This window comes from Thunnus albacares, chromosome 12, assembly GCF_914725855.1.
Source record: "Thunnus albacares chromosome 12, fThuAlb1.1, whole genome shotgun sequence".
Classification (NCBI taxonomy): domain Eukaryota; kingdom Metazoa; phylum Chordata; class Actinopteri; order Scombriformes; family Scombridae; genus Thunnus; species Thunnus albacares.
Genome location: NC_058117.1, coordinates 7440489 through 7463658, shown reverse-complemented (window position 1 = coordinate 7463658; position 23170 = coordinate 7440489). Strand labels below are relative to the sequence as shown.

Genomic DNA, 23170 nt, shown 5'->3' with positions numbered 1-23170 from the left:
TTTATTTTATTATTTATTTATTTCCCCACTGTCGTGTAGTAAAGGCTAAATGTGCTTCAGATCAGGACACACACAGTTCCAAAACTGTGTGTGCCCCGATCAATGTCTGACAGAGTTACACACTTAAAGCCAGTATGTGTAAGTCACTGCATTGGGTATATAAATCCCAGCTTTTATATGGAAAGTGGTGTCTGTGTCAAGAATCCACACAGAGAGGGAGGGAAAGAAGGGTCCCCACCCAAAAAGATTTACAGTATCACAAAGCAAAAAGGGAAGTAATTTAAAGGACAGGTTCACAATTTTTCAAATCTGTCTTAAAACAATAGTCAGGTGCCCAAATGAACATTGAAATAGGTTTCTCTTCTGTTCATACTGACTATTAGAGGATCCCTTCATAATGCACTTACAATGTAATAGATGGGGGCCAAAATCCACAAGCCTCCTTCTGTGCACTTTATAGGTTTATCTGAAGCTAATATTAAGCTTCAGCCACCCAAATGAGTCAAATCAAGTAGATATCTTTCAACATTACAGTCTTTTTAGATCTAAAGTTCCTCTTTTTGTTACTATACTTCCACCACAGCTCAACAGAAAAACACTGTCTGAGGAAACACAAAGAGGGAATCTGAAGCTAAAAAGACTATAAATGTGACAGATATCCACTTGGTATGATTAACTCAGACTGCTGAAGCCTCAGATAAGCTTTTAAATGTGTTTTTGCACAAAATGACTGTGTGGACACTAGTGGCGTAGGCAGAAATTGTAATTTGGGTGGGCAAATACAAAAGTGGATGGGCCATCCACCATCCAAAACAAACAAACATAGACAAACTGAAAAAAACAGCAACCAGTTTACTTTGCAACATTCTGTATCAAAAAGGCAATAACAGCAAAACACTGCCTATCCAAAATGTTCAACCAATAGAGCATCAGTCTATAAAGGCTGTACACAATAGTACAGACAAAGTGCAATCTCTCACAGCCCATCCCACCTAAAATAGGCTACAATATACAGCTGCCCATCAGCTCCGCAGCACACTGTTAATTAACTATTTTACTGCACAAAGTGGCAACTAAACATGAACCCCCACAGCAGAGAAGGTGTTCCCATAGTACATATAACATATCCTTCATGCCTCCATTATAGCCTAAAGCCATTGTTGGCTCAGTACCGCTCAGTTCACAAATAACCAGCCTGCACATTTTACAGAAAACCGCGTCCTTACACTTTATTCCAACCAAGAAAACTATCCATACCACTTTGATGAGAAGCATCTCAGTTTTCCATTCTTGACTGTGCAGGGAAGCACCTACAAATTCAGCTGTGAATGTGGTTCACAAATTGCACATAAATTGGTGGGTGACCCCGCAATAGGCTGACAAGGACAAAAGCGCTATACCACCAGGGAGCCAGCGACCAGGCTGATGAGTCTGGTGGACTCAGTCAATGGAGCCAGTGGCGCCAGTCTTCTTCCTCAACTCTTGCTTATTAAAAAATATACATTAAAAACTTTGTTTAGCCATTGTTGTAGTGTTAATGTTACATCACCTGAAAAACCAGTTAGCTAGTTGGCTAAAGGCAGCTCAGGAAGGTCTGTGTGTCAGACCCAGAGCAACCAATTACAGTCCGGGGACTTCCTACGACTTATTTCAACACTTCTAATCAGAAGACAAATTCAACACACACAATAAGTCACCAATGAATCAAGTTTATATTTATTTATTTCCCTACATATGTTTTATATTTATTGTTACAAAATGTATTTTGATCAAACTTGGCTGGGTGAACCAGTGCTGCCCAGGCCCATTACTGGCTCTTGGCCTGGTGGACACACTGGATTTTGGCCTCCATCACTTACATTGAAAGCACATCGGAAGGGGATCTTTTAACAGCCAGTATGAACAGGAGGAATGATTACAGTGAGGAAAACCTCTTTTAATGTTCATATGGGCATCTGACTATTGTTTTAAGACAGACTTGAAAAATGGTGAACCTATCCTTTAATCATCAATTTGCACACAAATACCGGTACTAAGGCAAAAAAGAACACACATGTGGTTTGAAATAGCAGCTGGTTCAGGTTGCGACATATTTTTAAAGCTTAGTGTTCTTCCTCAAGCAGTCTCATACTGTAGATGTGGACACATTTTCCCAATGAACTGTGCACATAAATCCCAACGTTTCTGTGGAAAATGGTGTACACATCTGTCAAGCATAAATACAGTCTTGTGTGTACGGAGTTGCTAACTAATGAGGTCATGGGTCTGTTTATCAGAAGACATCTCCACCAGCTGGAAGCCCTTAAGTTACAGTGGGAGAAGACACATTTTGCAAATTGTATTAAAGACACTTCCACCTTTGATAGGTTTGTGTTGTCTTTTTTTTTAACCCCTAACATGGCCACCTGTAATTTCTGTCACTTTTAAAAGACATCTACACATTTCCAGATTTTAAGGGGTGGGCCTATGAGTATTATTTGTGACATCAAAACTAGTTTGCAAGTCGATTGTGGCCCAATATTCAACTTACTTTAAGTAGGCCCATTCTAATGTGGTAATTATATAGGCTATATGTGGAAAAACATGTCAGACACACATTATTGTTCCAAGCAGAGTATTTTTGTCTGTCTTTATACATGTCTGGAGGGGATATGTAACTATGGCTATTTTCATGTATAATAATAGCCACAGTTTTGCTCTTCAAACTGTTGTACCCTCCAACAATGAAAGTATTTGCATTCTTGTGCCTCACTTTCTTTGTTTTGGTTAGGATTTAAAAACACTTAAAACAGTAAGACATCTCAAACACTTCCATGATTTGAAAAAAATCCAAATAAAAAGAGATGGAGACAAGAAATTAAGGACAAAAATGGAGAACGTGAGACATACGGGATTTTTTAGCGATCGAAAAACAACATCAATGAGCTTCGTCTTTGTTTATGTCGGTTCGTCTCATCTTCTTAGCCCCGCCCGTCCCAGCTCTTCAGTTTGGCGCGCCTGCGCGTAACACGCCCCTTCTTTCTGCAAGCCATGTGGCTGTCGACGGAAGCTAAATAAAGGTCTCTGCAGATTTCAACTTCCTTTTTATTCAGTTTTTTTTACATAAACGTTGCGGACTCCTGCACGACAACGGCAGCCAAAAATGTCGGCAGGCGTCGTGGACATCCAGGCGCAGGTGGAGTCTGTTCTGGCTGCGCTGGTCAAAGTCGCCTCGGTGGAGTTAACCAAACTGTTCGAGAGCAGATACCGAGCCTCGGCTCTGGATGTGCAGCTGGGCCGCACCGAGGACGGAAAGGAAAATGAAACCGTGGAGAGTTTATCGAAAGGAAACAGAAAACGCAGCATCGGCGTGCAAGTGGACGAAGACATTAATCCGCAGTTACAGCTTTCTGGTATGTGTTCTGGACATTTAAATGCTATGACTTCCTGTTTGGGTCCATGGCTAGGCTGCAGAAACAGATGCATGAGGGGGGTTGCAGTCTAGAGGCTAGAGAGACTAGTTGATTTTAAGAATCTTGACTACACTAGTCAATCGGCAACAATGTCTAGCAGATTTTTATGCAGTCTGGATATTTCAAGTTTGATGCAAACAGTGATGTTACCAGTCAAAAGTTTGGACACATTTCTCATTCAAATGATTAGGAAGCAACTTTTGACTGTTACTGTGTATGCACATAATCATTGCATGCTCCGTGTGCATTTGTTAATGTGTAGTTGAGAACTGTTGTTACTGCAGACCCAGTGTAAAGGAATGTATGTGCCTCTGTTAGGGTCTTAACCCCTCCCCCCTCTTCTCCACAGGTTCCCCACTCCCTTCAGATGGGGATTGTATGAGAGAGTACAGGGAGGAGGAGGGGGATGAGGAGGAGGAGGAGGAGGAGGAGGAGGAGGGGGGGTGCCTCATTCCACCAGACATCCTCCTTACTGAAGATAATGGCCGTGATGACCCCGAGTGGTCGCCCCTGAAGGAACAGGTCAGTGAGGATTTACAGGGATGTAAATCAGCAGTGAAATGAGAGTGACACACAGAGCGATACTGTGAGCGCAGCATATGTATTAGGGTGTTGGTGCTGCCTGATTTGTTTTATAGCTGCATGTCATCATATGGAAGTTGTTGGAATGACTTTTCAATGGCTGTTCAATAAACCATGATACGAGCATAATTCAAAACTCCATTGTTCTTTTGTGGTATTTCCTGTTTAATCAGGTTGTGGCAGAGACTGTGGATATGGCGGGGATCAGCGTCCTTGAAACGGGGTCCTCAACAGATAGTGATCCACAAACTGAAGATTTGCATGGTAAGGAACAAGGCTGTGAGATAAACTATTTTCAGCCCAAGACTAAAACTCACAGCCAAAGTGTGAAGAGTAGAGAGTTCACGCAAATCAGACATTGTTGGGTTTTTATCTGCCGAGGATTGAATTCTTGAACAAATACAGGAAAACTACTAGGAACACACTGACATTCAGTGAGTTTGGATGACAATGCGCAATTTTTACAAGAGGAAGTTCCATAAAAGAGACATTAGACACTGAGGTCTGGTCTTGTCATTACCAACTAGAAATGAAGAAACCGTTGTCCTCTGTATGGTTTGTACTTTTACATAAAAGCAATAACAAGACAAGAAAACATTTTTGGGTCTAAAATATATATGCTTGTCAGGTTTTTCATCACAGGAGTTGACGATGTAATATTGATCATAACAGTAAAAATTCTAACAAAAAGAGTGATACAGATGATCAGAAATTCACACATTTCCTCAAATGTGCAAAACGCTGTTGGAGGTAAACGAGCAAATGTGAACATAACATAATCATGTGATAGACTGGCGACTCTCCCAATGCATTCTGGGATAGGCTCAAGTCCCACTCATTGCATTTCACATAATGTAAAGTTCAGTTTCAGCTTCCCGAAATGAATAAGAATAAAAATTACACAAGTGCCACAGATTGTTCCGTTTAAAGGTGCTATCAGTAAAATGTGTCTATTTACTAACACCTGTTGGCAGCTGTGGGAAACTACAACACCTACAAACTCAAGCGAGCAAATTTTATATAGAGACTCTGCTTATCAATTTGAATTTCGCACCCATTTGGTCAATTAGCACAGAGATAAGATGTAAGGCTGCACATCAAAACAGTCCTCATTGTATGTAACCAAGGTTTTTTACCTTTCACACAAAAGTACCCACATTTCCACTATGAAAAACTGGTGGCACTAACTGAATTCAGAGTTTTATCAATACATATTTAATCTGTGTAATCTCATACACACATGGCAAGATGAGGCACAGTGAGAATATAATTGGATGTTTGTTAGATAGTGCTGCTGCGTTGAGCTGACTTGATTTGCTACACCTCAAAATTTAACTACACCTGTCCAACAAGATATCATGCAAATAACTGAGATTTCTGTATCTTTCTGCTGCATTTGGAATCAATAAACCCAATCCAGACGTATTCGGTCAGATTACACCTAAGCAAAAAGCTTTCTGGAAAAATGATGAAGGGACCGGTTAACTAAATGAGCAACAAATGGTGGGAATGCACAGTGTAATTAAAAGCAACCTTCTTTTAGTCTCTGCAGATCTAAGACATGGATCTTCACAAAGCTCTCCAGCTAAACAGAAGCTTCTTGTGATCCAGCCAGACACAAGTGACGTTACTTCAGGGGACAAGGTGAAGTTTGTTTGCCCGTTGATCCTTAAGCCAGAGTCTCCTGCAGCAAAACCTGAAAATACAGAGAAGCCAGTTCAAGCAGAGCCTCAGCAAGCCTGTGTCAGCACCGCTAAGGGTACTGCCTACAGTCCGTCCCCATCTGATGGAGCTGTGACTCCAGCACAGGTTAAGGTTTGGGAATTGACCCACACGCCAAAAGACATGAAAAACCATCTCCAGATGAAACTGAAGCTGACCTCTCCTGACAAAAAGCTGATGCGCCCCTGTGCAGTTCAACTGGTGAATGTGCTCACTGTACCTGAGACGGAGGTTAAATCTCAGTTTGATGGTGCTAACAGCAAAATACCGTGGCCTCTGCCCAAAGATCTCCGTCGACACCAAGGTCTTCACACTGGCCATCGCCTCTGCTGCTTCACCTCATGTGGAAACGGAATCTGGCGGCTCCAGAAGGTCGTCACCCACTCCCGTGACGGCTACACTTGCAGCGTCTGCACAAAAACGTTTAAACGGCGGAAGATTCTCCGGCGGCATGAGCGCTTCCACACAGGTGAAAAACCGTACCCGTGTTCAGTGTGCTCTAAGACGTTCGCACTCAGAAAGAGCCTCCGCCGCCACTTGAGGTTCCACACGGGGGAGAGACCTCACACCTGCACGCAGTGTGGCAAAAGCTTCCGTCTCCGAGACAATCTGAAAGCACACCTGAGGTTTCACACAGGAGAGAAGCCTTTCAGCTGCACCACATGTGGCAAGATGTTCAGGATCACAAGAAATCTGGAGAAACACAAACTCAGCCAGTGTGGATTCTTTGTCCCTTCATTCAGAACGATTGCTGGCATTTAGCTGTGAAATAACAGCCCGTGGCTGCTCATGATGGTTGCACCATTTTCTACCTCAGACTCAAAACACTGTAAAGCCGTTTTCACATATGAACTCCAGGCAATGTCTGGAGAATCAAGTCCGGACATTGTCTGGAGTTGCCGTGTCAGACATGTTCTCACTTACTGGAAAAACTCTGTTTGCTTTAGCGAGGGTTGGCGCCTGAATAGAGCGTGCAGGAGGCACGACACAAAATGTAAAAGTAAAGTACACTGCAGTTGTAATTCAGCATTTTAAGCTTTTCACCAAAAATAAAACTGCTTTTATTTTATGAGACTCACAGGAAGTCTTCACTCCCATCAGCGTTAGCTTCACAGCAGAGCGTTCAGGCCCAGTCAAAACAATGCAGCTCATCCGGCCTGCTGTGTTTATCCGGCAGCAGCCGGATGATAGAAATGTCATCAAAACACCCACTCGCTCACTCACTCACTCGCTGTGAATTCTTCGTAACTCTGGTCCAACTGATTCAGACATTTGTTGACATTTGTGTTCACACATACAGCTCCTCTAGAATATGGCTGGAAAATTTCAGGGTTGCGGTGCATGTGTGAAAGGGGCTTATGGCTATTGTGGAAAACTGTGGTGAAAAGTTAAAGCAAGAACAGAAACAGAAACCACAATCCTGAGTAATTCCTGAGACTCTGAGTCATTCCAGAAAGATTTTATTTTAATAAAAAATATGGAGGGTTGCAGTGTGATGATTTTTTTTTTTCCAGAAACACATACTACTGATGTTTTTTCTTTGTTTCTTATTCCTCGCCATATCTTTGCTTCCTGTGATTGTGGACCAATAGTATTACTGGGACAGAGTGCAAGAGTGTCAACTACTCAACACTTCTTAGCATTAGACCTTATGAGAAAAACGCAACATGTTTGCAAGGAGGTTCTCCCACCTTGCACCATTAACCAGGTGTAGGTTTTTATTTCTATATTCCTGTTATTCTTTCTCGACTTTTGTTTTATATTCATGTTACTGTATATATTTGAACTTCTTTCTGTTCCTGTTCTAGATGTTTAAATGTAATTATGCAGACTTTATAAGAAATCTGGTTTAAATGTTAAAACTTTTATGAATGATTTTAAGGTGAAAGGTTAAACCAATGTTATCTCATATTCCACTTTTAAAGACAGTTGAAATAAGACTTTTTTTTATTCCGCAATACAGATACTGTTTCCTTTTTAAACTTCTGATGTTAGATAACTTTTGTCTCAAAATGTTTTTCTGTTCTCTCTGTATTATTAAAAAAAAAAAAGATAATGCAGTTGTATTGTTGTGTGAACCCTCAACACATTACACTCAGCATGCAGGAAGGCCACCGCTTCCTATTAAGCTGGTAAACTTTGTCTTTTTAGCTCTTTATTTCATCAGAAAAATCCAATGGAACATTTGACCTCTGACCTTCTGGAAAACAGCTGCCAGTGATCTGCAGATGATCTAATAACATTTGCTAATGGCTTATTAGAAAGTGAGAAACTCATGACCCTTTGTTAATTATTTCATTAAATCATTTAGTTCAACAGCAGAACCCATGGTTTAATACCATATATTAATTATTAACTAGAGACTTGATGGCTTATTAGAAAGTGAGCATTTATTAGTGACTTGACCTTATTAATGCTTCACCAGTTAGAGACAACCTGGCAACCTGAAAGCTGTTCGTAAATTGGCTTCTAACTGATCTCTGAACTGTAAGTAAATAATTTACTAGACATTAATAAAAGAATTATATACAACACATAAAAGTGCCTTGTTACAAAGTGGTTATGAAGGAAGTTGATAAAATCATACAGGTGTCTTTATTACCTTGGTTGGTTTCGTTTCTGCCCAAGTTTTAAGTTTGTGCAGTCAGCAATGTGCTAATAGTGCAAAACAAAAAAAAGCAAATTTTCATTGATTTTCTCACTCCTATTGTTAAATAAAGATTTGAAGAACATATGTGCTGCATGCTCAGTTACATATTCAGGTGGGTGATATTAGCATATACTTTGTTATTCTGTTTAAATGCTCTGTCATATTATTAATATACAGCTATTTGTCCTAGTATCAGTGTTATCTCCTATGCACAGTGGTGCTTTGAGCTAAATGCTAATAGTTTATCATGTTAGATAAGTTGATAATTAGCAGTAAACAGGAACTACTCTACAGATGAGGATGATGGACATTTAAACATTTTACAGATGAAACCTGTAAAATTTTACTTTTATTTGGTTATTAATCAATAGTATTTTTGCCTGATGATGGCTCCAGAGTCAGAAGAATGTGAACAAAGTACAATTAATCTTACAAATCTTACTGCAATCTATTGAACCGTTGAGATGTTCACTCAAAACTACACATGTAAACCTCATGGTGGTGCCAGAGGTTTAGTTAAGTCCACAAATCTATGTGGCCACAGTTTAACAGCACACACAGATGTTTCCACTTGATTTGGGTGATTGTACTGATTAGCAACAAACACACTGGAGAAACCGAAACCAATGATATTACTGATGGCTCTGTGTCATTTATTTGTTCCTGTAAGCCAAACAGCATGAACCAGAGGCCTGTACTAAGAAGCAGGTTTGGGGTTAGCGAGGTAACTTCAGGTTTAACTCTGGGTTTTCAGGGTTATGACGGTGGTACATCACCATGGTAACAAATGCTGAACATTTAACCTACTCCGGAGCAGGTTAACTTCAGAGGATCACAACCTGTCACCACCCTGACCACTGACCAATCATATCACTGGATAAAAATGAGTCATCATTTCTACGGGATCCCGACATGGACGAAAGTGAGTTTACAATAAAGTGACAAGTAAAAAGGAGCAATATATATTTATATAGGTCAGTGGACACATTTTATTGTTCCAGGCTTTGTATTTCCACCCTGGTTTTTAAAACTTCTAGCTTATAACAAACGGAGAGATCGTTTACGACTCTAAACACATAATGATGATTTTATCAGCATTGTAATTGTGCAAAGTTGATTTTATCCCTGGAGTGTCAGCTGACAGTGTGGATGCAACTCATAATAACATGAGACACCTGTGTGATGATAACTTCAAATAAAAACGAAAGATTGTCTTTTATTTTAAACACACACTGTTACTTAGCTCCCATGAAATGCAACATTTAAGTCAGACAGACATTAACTTGTTTTCCTCTCTTTGCTTCAGTAGCAGAAACAGTCTGACATTACTTTTACGTTTTTTATGTGACATAGGCCTGTTCAAAATGATTCTTCATCATCCAACTAAATAGCAAAACATACTCACTCTATACTGAGGTCATATATAATAATTCCTTCATGTATTCAAAGCCTAAGTCTACATTTAATATGTGGAAATTATTTCTAGTGTTTTTACATCTTCTTATTCTGTTGTATGATTACAGGCTCGTTTACATTACACTTCGTTGAATTTAACATTTGCTGTCCCTAAAACAGAAGTTTTCTGCAGGTGCTTTGTATCACCGTTTCATCTCAAATTATATGAAATATTTCATTCATGGTCTGATGGTGTCGCTCGCCTCTTTCACATGAACGCGCTTGATAAGAAAACCCAGAGCTGACTGAGCTGGTTGATAACGAGCCTCATGACGGCCAAAGACAACTACCGAAAAGACATTCTGGGTATGGTGAACTTGTGTTCCAAGGCCAGTGGACTTGGAACACTTTTATGGACTGAGTCATAATTAATGTTAACAAACACACCTGACTTGACAAGTCCTTTAGTCATAAAGTCTTGGCAGAGTTCGACCTCCACAAAGTCTCAAAATAACTAGTTTAACGTCAGAGGAGGTTTAACCAGACAAAACAACTGAAAACATGGGTGTTTACTTTTATTTCTTCTCTCTCACTTAAAAAACAAACAAACAAAAAAGCACTAGTTTTAACAATAATTGTCATATTTTGGAATATATAATAATGATATGTAGTTTGTGTAGTTTTATATTCCGCTTTAAAGTTGGTCATCTCATATTTATACGAGTGACTCTTGAGTCTCCTCCTCTCAGGCTCCGCCCCAACAGGAAGTACACATATAAACCCAGCAGTGCTTTCACTTTGAGCTGGGTGCATGGAAGACAGACGACAGACAATCCTGAGGGCTTTCCCCAACTTTAGCTTTCAAGGTATGAAATAATCCGTCTTTACACTGTATGTGTTCCTAAGATCCCATGTTAGGCTCAAAACAAACAATAGAGGATATTGTTCACAAAGGCAGCAACCGAGTGCTGTGTATACTTTGCACTTAACTCCTTCCTGTTTGCTGTTTTAATGCTCACTGGAACTCTTTTGAAAAGGTGCTGGGCTCAAAAATGGCAAATACAGAGAAAACCCACTTTGAGGAAATGCTGACATGTCCAGTGTGTCAGGACATCTTCAAGGATCCTCGGCAGCTGCCATGTGGACACAGCCTGTGTATGGACTGTCTGGAGGGCATGGTGGGTCACACCTCAGACCTTCCCTTCCGATGCCCCGACTGCAGGGGATATTTTGGACAGGTCGTAGGGGTACAGAAGAGCTACGCACTGGCCAGCATCGCTGAGGACTTCAGGCTGAACAGGAGGAGGAGGGTACTTACATCTTACTACAATCATCACACTTAAAAGATGCTTAGGAATCTTAAAGCTAATCCTTAAAAGTGAACACGTGTCTAACATACATTTTCCCACATCTTAAATGTCTGATTTTTATGAGCAGGAAGAGCACACAAAAAATGTGTACTGTGACTGCTGCCCAGAGAAAACAACGCTGGCTATGAAAACTTGTCTCAAGTGTGAGTTGTCGCTGTGCGAAGAGCACGTCAAGGACCACCTGAGGCTGCCGGTGTTCACGGGACACCCCCTGGTCACACCCCTGGGTGACCTCCAGGAGAGGAAATGCCCGCAGCATGAGGACGAGGTGCTCAGGTATTACTGCAACACGTCCAGACGCTACATCTGCAACATGTGCGCCCTGGAGAGCAAGCAGCTCAACCTGGCTACTGAGACCTCCACTGCCCTGCGGAGACAACTGACTGTGAGTGTAGAGTCCTTTTTATAACAATATATATCACCCTCTCCAAACTGGAATAACTGTGGCATTTTCAGGACATCATATCAATAAAAAAAAATCAGGGTGGATTCACAAGAAAAGGAAGTGGCAGCAGCAGTTTCTTGTAAACGGAGAGGGATTACCCACACGCCTGCCTGTAGCTCTGTTGCTTTGGAGAAACAGGATTTTCTGGTCCCTGAGAATCTGAGACTGACTCTCACCTGTCGTCCCCACACCGCTTCATTCATTAACTCCTTAAAGACCATGAAAAACTAACCAACAGGGTTTTACATAAACACAAAGTAAGAACAGTTTGGATTATTTCACATGAGAGGTTTTTATTTCTTGTTTTATCTGTGCTCTTCTCACTAGTTTGAAGTGAGTGAAGCTTTGTTGGACAAAGCAGATGTCAGTCTGGATTTAGCAACATTTGAAGCACAATCTGAGTAAAGTTGGTGGTTTGTCAGTCAAATCTAATCATCCCACATAGTCCTGATGAAGCAGATTAGCTTTTTTTCAGTGATAAACTCATAAGTAAGAGCAAATGATATATATTTTTTTAAACTTTAACTTTAATTGTTGCTTACTTAAATGTTTAGTTATATGAAATATGTATGATTGGGAACCAGGTTTTCAGGGTATTTAATGGTACTATTGTGTGTGTGTGTGTGTGTGTGTGTGTGTGTGTGTGCGCGCGTGCATTCAACAGAAGTACATGGACGAGCACTTTAACACGCTCAAGGAGCAACTTATGGCATCCACGGACTCTGTCAAAAAACTGCAAAAAGAAATCCAACAAGAAGTGAGCCCTAAATTCTCATTAGCAAAATAAAATAATTAATAAACCTACATTTGATTTACATACATACACTTTATCTAATCACTCAAATATGTAATTTTGAAGATTAGTTTGTTTTTAACACTTTTCAGATCTAATATATATTTTTCTCCTGTCAGAAGCAGAAAGTGAACCCAGTCGACTCGACCCTCAACAGTGTCACAGTGGTGCTGCTCTGTCTGTGGTTTATTGTTCTGTATTATGGTAAAAGATTCATTTCTGCTATCTTCAATTAGCTCTCTGACAAATATCCATGACCAAACCCTAGTATGCTGTCTTTCCTCTTACTAGCCTACAACTACTCTGTGGAAAACCAGACGCTAACAGAAGCGTTGAACAAGCAGCAGAGCCGTATGCATCACATCTATTCTACCATAGCAGGTAAGAAAGCAGACCTCAAGACCCCACTGTTGCCCGCTGATGAGATCAAAAACAGAGAATTCAGCAACATTTGCAGAGCAGAGTTAGATGGTATACCGACATATTTTAGCTCACAATCTTTATTCATTGTGTTTAGCACATCACAACACAATGGACAATGAATTCATTCCACATTACAACATGTAGCGGGATGTTTGCTGGTGTTTATGTGACTGTTAATAGCCTGCTGGTAGTACATAGTGCAAGAATTTCAATCTCTATTCTTGGTGCTGAGCCGAAATGAGTAAAACACACACCATAAACAAGAGCTGTCAACTTTTTTTACTAGTATTAAATAAGAGTTGTGAGGGAGCATGTGGAGGCTTTTTCAAGAATCATTCAGTTTATTCCGATGACATTTCTTCAAATAATCTTTTTCTTTTTTTTTTTTTTGTATGTAGAACTCTTGGTTGATCATCCAATGAAGAGCCTCAATCCAGTAGAAACAGAAGATGAAGGTATCACAATAAAGACAGATAAGCAAACTATTACTATGTTTAGATACACACTAGTGTCCTGGCTCAAGTCTTATCCTGAGAGGTGTTTCATAAAGGTGGCTCAGAAAAGCCGGGCTTATTCTGGCAAGCCTGTCTTGAATGAGCCTGACAAACTGAACCACATCTAAGCTGCTTGTTAAAGGGAACTCGGAGCTAATAGGATCAAGCATGGGTGTTTTTTGGTTGTTGTTTTTTTTGATGACTTAGAAACACAGACGTGAGATCACATCAATTCACAGTGGAAAAATCTGACATGTAAGGACAACACCGATGTTTTCAGCCATGGAAAAAATGAACAAAACCACTGCAATAAACAGCAAGTCAACTTTTAGCCAACAGTAAGCTCAGACTGACGCAAATAGAGATAAACTCAAGTCCACTGAGATCCTTTATAACTGAAGTTCCTAAAAATAAGCCTGGTTCAACTGGTAATCTTGCTTTATGAAACACTCCTCTAGTTTTGATCTTATTCAAAATATGATGTCAACACAGAACAAAGAGAAACTTGGTTATTCACATCCCTGTTTACATGATCCTAATATCATCCAGGTATCTGATCACCTGTATCAGTGCAGGTTTTTGTCAGTGACTCCTCCACATCCAGCCCATCTGCCATTTCTGAGCTGACTGCGTTAACTAAACAGTTGAGGATGAACTCAGTCTGGTTTCTGACTACCTGGACTCTGCTGCATTTTTACCACTCAAGATTTCACTTCCCCATCTTATCTTCAGTAATGGAAGAGTGATAATAAAATCTCTCATCTGCATCACAGCTGTCTGACTTTTGCTTTTCTTTCAGCATGTTGACCATCATCACATTGTTCATTATCATGTTTTTATTTATTTATTTTTTGACTGTGTAACTTGAGTTGAGGAAACTCCTGCAAGCACGGAAACCTGGATAAGGTTTTTTACAATCCCACAACATCCCAGTTTCTATCAGGAAACTGCTGATTTTGATGTGAAAGAACTTACAAAAACACTCAAGAAACCCAATCAGAACAGGGATACTAGCATGCATGTGAACAGTCATTGCATTGCTGCCCAGAAAATATGTAACATGAAGGACAGCACACAATTGAACCTATATGATACTCAAGAAGACCACCTCTCTGACACAGTTGTCGACAAAAGTGTTTAACAAAGGTAGTAAGGTGAGTTCAAGGACAAAAAAAAACCATGATCTCAGTTAAGGGCAGTGCAAAGATGCCACAGTAATAACTGGAGCAGCCCATATTCTTAGTCTTTAATTAGCCTTTTAATTTCCATGAAGCTACTGTATTCTATTAAACTTCTGTCTGTCTGTCTCTCAGTAACTCTCACGCTGGACCTGGACACTGCCAGTCCCTTCCTCGGAGTCTCCGCTGACCTCCTGACAGTAGAGAGAGTGGAAGCCAAGCGGGGCTTCCCCAGCACGAGCAGCCGCTTTGATGTAGCCCCACAGGTCCTTTCCACCCAGTGCTTCTCCACCGGTACCCATAGGTGGGAAGTGGAGGCTGAGGGATACTGGGACATCGCTGTGTCCTACAAGAGCATCAAACGCAAGAGCAAAGGCAGCAGCGCCTTCGGAAACAACCCTGAGTCCTGGAGCCTGACGCACACTGGCAAAGGCAAGCTGTTTGCATACCACAACAATAGAAAATACACTCTCTCTACAACCTTGCAGAGCAACCGGATAGCGGTGATGTTTAACTTTGAGAAAGGCAACATCACATTCAGTGCCGTGGGCTCTACCGTCACCACAAAGCTGCACGAGTTCAAGGCTGAATTGACTGAACCGCTGTGCCTGGGTTTGGGGCTTTACCGTGTGGATCCACCCAGCAGAATCTCTATTATCAAAGCTTCATGAATAATCCTTCAGACTGTCACAATATTCTGCTAACACTGGATCCAGACTGCCTTTACTCCAGTGGTGATCAACAAGAACTAATGTTAATTTGCACTGAAAGTGGAGGTGAGAGTAGCCCAAAGCCAAAAAGTGGAACATTTGCCTCAGGTATATTTTTATGGTGTGTGTGTGTGTGTGTGTGTGTGTGTGTGTGTGTGTGTGTGTGTGTGTGTGTGTGTGTGTGTGTGTGTGTGTGTGTGTGTGTGTGTGTGTGTGTGTGTGTGTGTGTGTGTGATTAACTGATTTGTCTTTGATGGTAGATCTTTATTTCAGGTTAAATGTGAATTATGTTACATGTACATAATGTGAAATTTGTATTTTCTACATAGCATTTACCAGCTTGTCAGCTTTCTTGTTGGCTTTTTAAAAAAAATATGATTGTCATTACAGTAATCTACTGCTGTAATCATAAAGAAATCTGCACATAAGAGTCTTAACTCTTTGACTTTGCCCAACTGCTTTTCTTGGTTTTTGGAGTTGAAACATTGAGCTTGATAGGTCAGTGTTCAATGATTAACCTCAATGTGGAGCGAATAACATTCCAGCTTCTCTTTTCTTCACACAGAGATGAAAGAACTGAGAACAGCCTGAATCTGGACTTTACAGCCCTGAAAACTAATTTTCTCAATCTTAGCACAGATTTGGTTATTTCACATCAGAGCTTTCTGTTTTTAGGTTTTTGTCTGTGCTCTTCTCACAGATTTTAAACCAAGTTTTCAGGAGCTTTAAAGTGAAACAATGTTAACTTTTCTGAACACTTTGGCCACAAGATAGTGTTAAATGCCAAAATGTAGCTTTACATTAGCAGCAGAGAGAGTCGTAAAGTCAGCAAACACACAATAGTAACAGTTAATATGTATCTTAAGTTTGCTAACATTAGCCACCATAAGCTACTGGTCATACCAGACCAAGTAAGGCTGTAGCAGCAAAACCTCTGAGCAATGGTTCACTTTAACGCTTTTGAATACAACTTTTCATTAGCCAGAAGAAGAATGTGTTATTTCTTCTTTCAAAAGTTATATAGTCTCACTTTAAGGGACATAGCAAAAAGACAAATCACTACATTGAGCATTTTTTTGCTCATTTATTAAGAAAACATGAAAGTCAAGCATTTTTTAACAATTGACAATGAACAGAATGTTTTACAAAAAAAATGAAGGCAAAATTAAGCCTTGAAAGGCCACTATCCTCAGTACAAAAAGCAGGTATACAGTGATACAAATGTTTGTCCACTTAAACTAAGGCGTTTTTTCAGCTAACTGCAGATAGAGTTGGAATTGTAGTTTCTCTTGACACAACATGAAAACACCAAAAAAAAAATCCAAAGCATGGATTTCAAATCAGACAGAAATCTTAAACTGCTGTCAAAATGTTAAAATCTTCATCTTCATCAGAGCACAGATCTTTGAGAAACAGACCTTGCTTGCCTGTATCAGCCTTTTACAAAGATATAATTTACAGTAAACATGTATAAATCGACCTGTGTGGGCTTTAGTAAAAAAAAAAAAAAATCCGAGATCACCGGCGTCTTGGCCATCTTTCTTGCTTAATTGTGCTGATGTTTTTCTTCTCTCTAGCTGCCTCAAAGTCCCTTGATGCCTGAATAAAAGCTGTATACATACTCAAACGTAACACTACATAATTATCCACACTGCGGACATTTCTGTTGTTAGAATAGTCTGTATGCCAAACATACCAGCAGGGAATTTCTGTCGTAACTCCTGAACAGCAACCATGTCCAACCTACAGTACTGTACATGTACAAAATAGTGAGAACTATAACACTTGGTTTTTCTTCAGTGAAATGTATTTTTGACGTTTCTGTCCTCCATTGGTCATCTGGTCATCTAGTAACACTGAGCGCCAGTTAAAAACAAGCATTTGAAGTGACTGGTGGAAGCTGCTCTTTATTTTACTGTCCCCATGGTCTGATTCTTGATGGAGCACCAAGCCTTGAATATATCTCTGAAAAAAACCCCAGAAAATATAGTTTAGAAAAGTTCTCAAATGTCCGCTGGAAAAGTTATTATACATTAACTGTGATGCATGTGCAGCTGTCAAACCTGTACATACCTGCAGTGAGTGGCCACGCATTCGTTGCTGCAGTATTCTTTGTCCCAGTCGTCACTCTCTACTGCTGGGTTGTTACAGCCGGCCCTCACACACACGCTCTTCACAGAGCTGGTCTCACTGCACTCATTCACCTCCATCTCATCCTGGAAGATTAGGAAAGATTTGGAAAAAGCACAATTAATATCAAAGACTTTCTGAACACTGACCTAGGCTTGTCACAGTAGGTGCTGATGACATACAAGTGAAGGAGCAAACACAAGTGAAAAGAAAAAGCCTGTAAAACTATTCAACACCTTTGACTTTCATGTTTTGCTCCTTTCACATCTCTGAAGACCAGATGATGTAACTCAGATTTTTTTTTTGCTCTAATCAAGCGAATAAGATCCGATGTCAAAATGAAAACAAATCTTAACAGATGTATCTGGTCCATGCAAACAAATATAAAATATAAAATAACTGTTTTCATAGTATTCACCCTCCTTCAAGTCAAGTTTTAGTGGTTACAGCCTTGTGACTACTAAACTGAAACTGCTGAAACTCCATAAATTTACATGATGTGCTGAATGAACAGCAAATTTTCACCACCCCAGATGTCATGTGAGTGTTTTCAACAGTGGCCTTCTTTTTGCCACTCTGCTGTGAAACTGGTGAAAACTGGTTAAACCTTGGCACCAGTATTTGTGTGCACAGTGTCTCCCATCTCAGCATGTCAGTATGTGTAATCTAAAATCACAGCGCTGCACACTTAATTACCTCAAAACATCTTAATTACATCCATAAAACAAAAGTCCAAAGTTTACAGGCACTGTTGTAATGGCGAAGGAGATGGATCACATTTAACATCTCCTGATTTGTAAAGAAGAAGATGGTAAAGATTTAACTTCAACTTTGGTCATGCCACAGCTAGAGCTGAAACAATTAGTCAGTTAATCAATAGAAAACTAATCTGTTACTGTTTGTGATGATCGACTACTCACTTCTATGTAAAAATGCCAAACATTCACTGCTTCCAGTGTCTCAAATGTGAATATTTTCTGGTTTTCTTAGTCTTCTGTGATAGTTGAGTGAATATTTTTTGAGTTTGGACTGTTAGTTGAACAAGAAACATTTTAAAACATCACTGTGGGCTCTGGAAACTTGTGACTGGCACTTTTTGGTATTTGCTGACATTTTAAAGCAATACCAGAAATTATAGGTAGATTACTCAGTCATGGATAATTATTAGTTGCAACCCAAGCTCTAGGTAAGTGAATAAATCTGCTTTTCTGAATGTTGGATATTTGTTGCTATGACAACATATTGATTATGTCTAAAAATAAATTATAAGCCAGCCTAAAAGAAAACAAAAAACAACAAAACATCGCAGATCCTGTCAATAACCAAAAATCTTATCAAAGTAAGTCAAAAAATAGCCCTACTGCTAAGCTTGCCAAAAACAATAGAAATGTATTAAGAGGAACATTTACCTCTTCTGAAGGTAGCACTTCTGCAACTACATCCTCGTCGGGATTGCCTGATGTGTCGGCAGAATTCACCACCTGCACTGCAACAACAGGTGCAGATTGGCCAGATGTAGTCACTGATGCCGCCGTCGTGGGGACAATAATTGGCAGGGCTTCTTTTCCTGGTAAGGAGGCTGGAACTATTTTTATCTGGAGTGGAGGTGGAGGTGTGGCCGTGACAGACACAGGGAGGCCCGGTGTGGTGCTCCCCTCTCGGGGCTTGGCCTGCAAGGGTGGAGGTGCTGGTGCCATCTGTTGGAGTCGCGGTGGAGGCGGCGCATTCTGCATCTGCTGCAGTGGTGGTGGCTGACGAGAGGCGCCCGACACCACCAGCGCAGGCTGCAGAGTGCGGACCCCTCCGGGCAGGACGGTCACCACCTGGCCCCCCGTCTGCAGCATGTGCTTCGGGATTATAATCTTAGTGATGGGCTGGGCTGGGAGGACTGCTGCTGGTGTAGTGGTGGTTTTGTTTGCCCCTGTGCGGGAACGTGTGGTCATCTCCGGGACGTCCAGGATGATGTTGGAGGCGCAAATGTTGGTGATGGTGTTCTCTTCAAGGTTGTTGATAGCTGGGCGGATGGCCTGTTGACCTGCGGGGGGGAGGGCTGCAGGAGTCGGGTTGACCACTGGTGGAGGTGGTGAAGGGGCCGTGTCCATCTCCTCAGTGGCAGGCTGTGGTGAAGACAGATGGAAAAATTAGAAAAGCAATATGAATGAAAAGCACATTAACTGCTTTAGAAAACAACATGATCTTACCTGTGAGAGCTGGTTGGCTCTATAAGCTGCCAGTGCTTTTAAATACTCCTTTTTAGCTGCTTCTGTCTTTCTCTTATACACCTAATGAAGACAAACAAGAATCATTGCTGTAAATAGATGCCAATTGTCTGTACATTTCAACCAACAATAACTTTTTCTCCCCCAAGACTGACACAGAATATTTATATATGCAAACATGTATGCATATACCTGTTTCTGTTCCTCAGCCAGGCTGTCCCACATGGAGGCCACAATCTTCGACACCTCACCAAACGACGCGTTAGGATTCTGGCCCTTGATGGCAGCCTGGGTGTCTCTGAAGAACAGGGCATACGCTGAAACTGGCTTCTGTGGCTCATTGGGGTCTTTCTTCTTCCTTCCTTTCTTTGCGCCCACTGCCCCACTCACCGAGGCCAGTGTGGCTGGCTTCCCCCCGCCCCTCCTTGCCGTAGCCGGTGACACAGAAGACAGGAGAGCTTGGTTGGAGGACATGTGGGAGAGGACAGAGGAGGAGGAGGAGAGAGACATGGGGGAGTCTACGAGCACACTCCTCTGAGCAAAGAGAGAGGGAAAAGCATGTTTTAGTTGCATGCATTTATTTGAAACTGGCTGCGATGCATGTAAGGTTTAAGCCCTCACCTTGAAGTCATCCATGTCCTCATCCTGTAGGGAGCCAGCTGGAGACGGCGTTGCTGACAGCGGCTGCTCAGGTGTCCCTGAATGATGCCCGATGTTTTCACCCCCGAGACCCATTGTTAGCTCCGACTGGTTAATAGTAGTCAGCTGACTGCTTCCCAACAGACCGTGACCAATATCACCAAGTTGAACATCAATGGTCATGGGGGATGAACTGCTAAAATGTGACCCACTGGTATTACCCAGTTCCTGTAGAAGGATTAGTAGAGGTGAAAGAGAGCAGGGTTAGAGAAAATGTTTTTACAAGAGACACATAGATACTTTTGGAGCAACTGTGTCAATCCTGAAGTAACAGATAATTCAAGTAATGCAATAACAAAAAAAGTTACAAACAACTCTAAACTGCGTTCATCAACAACTAATATATGACCACACCAATCAGTATTCTATGTGAGGGTTCACAGGTGAAGCACTTACCAATGCAGAGGAGCTCAGCAGGGCTCCCCCTCCAGCCTGGCCCATGGCCCCGAGGTTCAGCTGCTCCAATCCCTGGGACCCAGTGTTCACAAAGGTGGAGGCAAAGGATGGGTCGTTGGCCTCCACCACCAGGTTGCTGACAAGGCTGCGGGAGCCTGGAGGTCCCCCGGTGCCATCTGACCCGTCAGACAGCTCAAAGTGGGACACGGCATCACTGATGCTCAGGGATGGGTCTGGGTCAAGGGAGATGGGAGGGATCTCAAAAACCTCATCCCCGAGACTGGGAGTATGAAATGTCTGCTGTATTTGGAGGAAGAGAGGAGGATTGAGGAATAGTAACTCAAACACGTGTGTGTACTTCTGAAGATAATCAAGATGTTTCACACTGTCTGCACTGCTGTGTAGCTGATGAATAATGAATGAGGAACAGTTTTTTTTTTTACCCCCTCCAGCTGTAAGACCACTAAATAAATAACACACACACACAAAGTGCAATCTAACCTCTGTGCAATATTCTGACCAATGATTATACATGCAACCTTTTTGTGCCTTGACTTTTTTTAAATGTGCATATTTTTCAAAATATGTGTTTTTTATACATTTATTTACTGTTTTTCTGTACTGGAGCCTCTCAGCCACAGTATTTCACACGATTATTCTTGTATAACTGGAGTGACAATAAACATATTGAATCGTGAAACTCACCTCGGCGGACAGAAAAGGGTGGCCCGGTCCGCTAATAGTCAGATAACTGTCGCTGCCCTCTGGAAACTGAAACAGACCGTTAGTTTTTGAATTAACTAACGTGAAACTTCACATAAAAGCTTTGCTATTAAATACCGGTTTAACTTTGTTTTACCTTATTTTCCTCAGAGTATCCACCGTAAGCTTGAGTGTCCAAAAACTCCGAATCAACATTTTGAGCACAACCGTCCGACAGGTCCGAGTAAAAATTAAGGTCCATTTTGAAATAATTCCCTCTTAGCAAACTATACCACACGTTGTATACGTAGTTAGTTGAAAAGGGGAATTTCTTAGTTTTCTACCCATTTAGGCCAACACTGACTAAAGCAGCTAGCATCGAGCTAACTAGCTAATCGCTGCCGGCTAGCATGACGAGGAGATGATGCTAACGTTACCTTAGCTTTGACGCCCTAGGAAGGACTGGGATAATGGGGATGATTTTAGGCAGATAGCAGTTAACCAAATGATTACAATGTGGCCAAAGTATTATGCATTAGCTTCGATTAACTCCCCCGGGGCGCATAGTTTACTGAAGGCCCAAAACAAAAGCTGCTCATTGCAAGCACCCGAGCACATTAGCTACTGCTGGGTTCAAGGACTGTCGGAAAATGTACTAGCATCACTTGTAACCACTGAGTAACCATACCAACGCGTGGTGTGACTTACTGAATGTCAATGTGAGCAGTGAACAGACGAGAAAGCCGTGCTTACTCAACGGAGGTACGTAAACATGGCGTGCACAACATTTTTGCCTATTTTTTGTTAGCCAGTTTGTTTAACTGCCAAACACAATGTTGCATGCGCTCTTTTGCATCTTCATGTAGTTTAAAATGACTCTTGTAGTTTGTTACAATATATGATCTACTTTGTTATTTTTTCCAAAGAGATGGAGAAAAAATGCTTAAATTATTTTGTATGTGGGAAGTACGAGCAAACAAAGAAGCCATGAAGGCAGCACGGTTCAAATCAATTCTCTCTCGGAGCCATGTGTCATACATATTTAATCATTTAACTCAGTATTCATTGGGTTACGGTACTTAAAAAATATTTTAATTTATTTCTAAACTAATGATCGACACTTTTAAGGGTGGCGATTTTAAAGACGTGGATTTTCATTCAATTGATAAAAGTCTGGCTGCCGTAAACCAGGTTAGAGGACCTTTGGATATGAATGAACGGCAATATCTGCATCGCCAGCAGGATCGCACTATGAGGACAATGTCTTACCTCGAGCTTTAGGGTTTAGTTTGTTGTATCATGCCATTTCTAACAAATAACAAAGGCATTTAATTTATCATTATGATCTATTTTTTTTAGTGAAACGTGGGATTGTGTTACCCGGAGTCAAGCCTTTCAGGCAGTAGGACCCCCTCTCAGGATGTGCAGTATACAAACACTTAAACAAGTCCCTATCATGGCCCATCGTTTGAATAAATGCACAACCCTTCCCCAAAGATAAAAGACCTTTAAGTTGAAGTCAAACCCCACTGCTTTACTACATTTTCTATACATTTAGCCTCGCTGGGTATCAACGATTGTATTTTCTAGTAAACAATTATTTTCTGGCATTTAACTACACTCCCCAATTAGGTTTTAATATACATGTGCTGTCATAAAAGTATGGTGATTAATACCAATTCAGTCTAAAATTCAGAAAAACAGGTCAATAACATCTCAGCTGCCATGTTTCAGAAAGGTTACAAATAAAAAAGGTAGATCAAGTGAGGAAATACATAATGAAACAGTAGCTTTGTAAGACAGGCCCCTC

The 23170-nt window shown here is 41.0% G+C and overlaps 3 protein-coding genes across 4 annotated transcripts; 2 read left to right on the top strand and 1 right to left on the bottom strand.

Annotated features, from left to right (window-relative positions):
• Positions 1-2995: 2995 nt before the first annotated feature.
• si:rp71-1g18.1 (uncharacterized protein LOC559922 homolog) lies at positions 2996-7816 on the top strand. The gene is made up of 4 exons (XM_044368664.1): positions 2996-3392; positions 3802-3974; positions 4208-4298; positions 5578-7816. Exons 1-4 carry the CDS (start codon positions 3143-3145, stop codon positions 6516-6518), a joined length of 1455 nt encoding a protein of 484 aa, XP_044224599.1. The 5' UTR covers positions 2996-3142; the 3' UTR covers positions 6519-7816.
• Positions 7817-9223: 1407 nt separating this feature from the next.
• Positions 9224-15364, top strand: LOC122994136 (E3 ubiquitin/ISG15 ligase TRIM25-like). Of its 2 annotated transcripts, none has more exons than XM_044368667.1 (9): positions 9224-9328; positions 10551-10667; positions 10839-11111; positions 11239-11556; positions 12281-12370; positions 12529-12613; positions 12701-12790; positions 13231-13287; positions 14640-15364. In XM_044368667.1, exons 3-9 carry the CDS (start codon positions 10854-10856, stop codon positions 15173-15175), a joined length of 1434 nt encoding a protein of 477 aa, XP_044224602.1. In that variant the 5' UTR covers positions 9224-9328; positions 10551-10667; positions 10839-10853; the 3' UTR covers positions 15176-15364. The 2 variants fall into 2 exon arrangements, with proteins under 2 accessions (XP_044224602.1, XP_044224601.1); XM_044368666.1 differs by having other exon boundaries at positions 9225-9328; positions 12281-12373.
• A 919-nt stretch (positions 15365-16283) lies between these two features.
• Positions 16284-22070, bottom strand: tox4a (TOX high mobility group box family member 4 a). Its single transcript, XM_044368663.1, has 9 exons — positions 21518-22070; positions 21364-21429; positions 20659-20958; positions 20185-20430; positions 19756-20097; positions 19546-19626; positions 18754-19461; positions 17288-17430; positions 16284-17179 (listed from the first exon to the last, which is right to left on the bottom strand). The coding sequence occupies exons 1-9, from the start codon at positions 21620-21622 to the stop codon at positions 17122-17124; spliced, it is 2049 nt and encodes a 682-aa protein (XP_044224598.1). The 5' UTR covers positions 21623-22070; the 3' UTR covers positions 16284-17121.
• Positions 22071-23170: the final 1100 nt, after the last annotated feature.

Coding starts and splice junctions, on each gene's coding strand:
- tox4a (XM_044368663.1), bottom strand. CDS start 21,622: ATGGACCTTAATTTTTACTCGGACCTGTCGGACGGTTGTGCTCAAAAT. Junction 19,462..19,545: donor GAGCCAACCAGCTCTCACAG/GTAAGATCATGT, acceptor TCTTCACCACAG/CCTGCCACTGAGGAGATGGA. Junction 17,180..17,287: donor TGCGTGGCCACTCACTGCAG/GTATGTACAGGT, acceptor GGTTTTTTTCAG/AGATATATTCAAGGCTTGGT.
- LOC122994136 (XM_044368666.1), top strand. CDS start 10,854: ATGGCAAATACAGAGAAAACCCACTTTGAGGAAATGCTGACATGTCCA. Junction 11,557..12,280: donor CCCTGCGGAGACAACTGACT/GTGAGTGTAGAG, acceptor TGCATTCAACAG/AAGTACATGGACGAGCACTT. Junction 13,288..14,639: donor AGTAGAAACAGAAGATGAAG/GTATCACAATAA, acceptor TCTGTCTCTCAG/TAACTCTCACGCTGGACCTG.
- si:rp71-1g18.1 (XM_044368664.1), top strand. CDS start 3,143: ATGTCGGCAGGCGTCGTGGACATCCAGGCGCAGGTGGAGTCTGTTCTG. Junction 3,975..4,207: donor GGTCGCCCCTGAAGGAACAG/GTCAGTGAGGAT, acceptor CTGTTTAATCAG/GTTGTGGCAGAGACTGTGGA. Junction 4,299..5,577: donor ACAAACTGAAGATTTGCATG/GTAAGGAACAAG, acceptor ACCTTCTTTTAG/TCTCTGCAGATCTAAGACAT.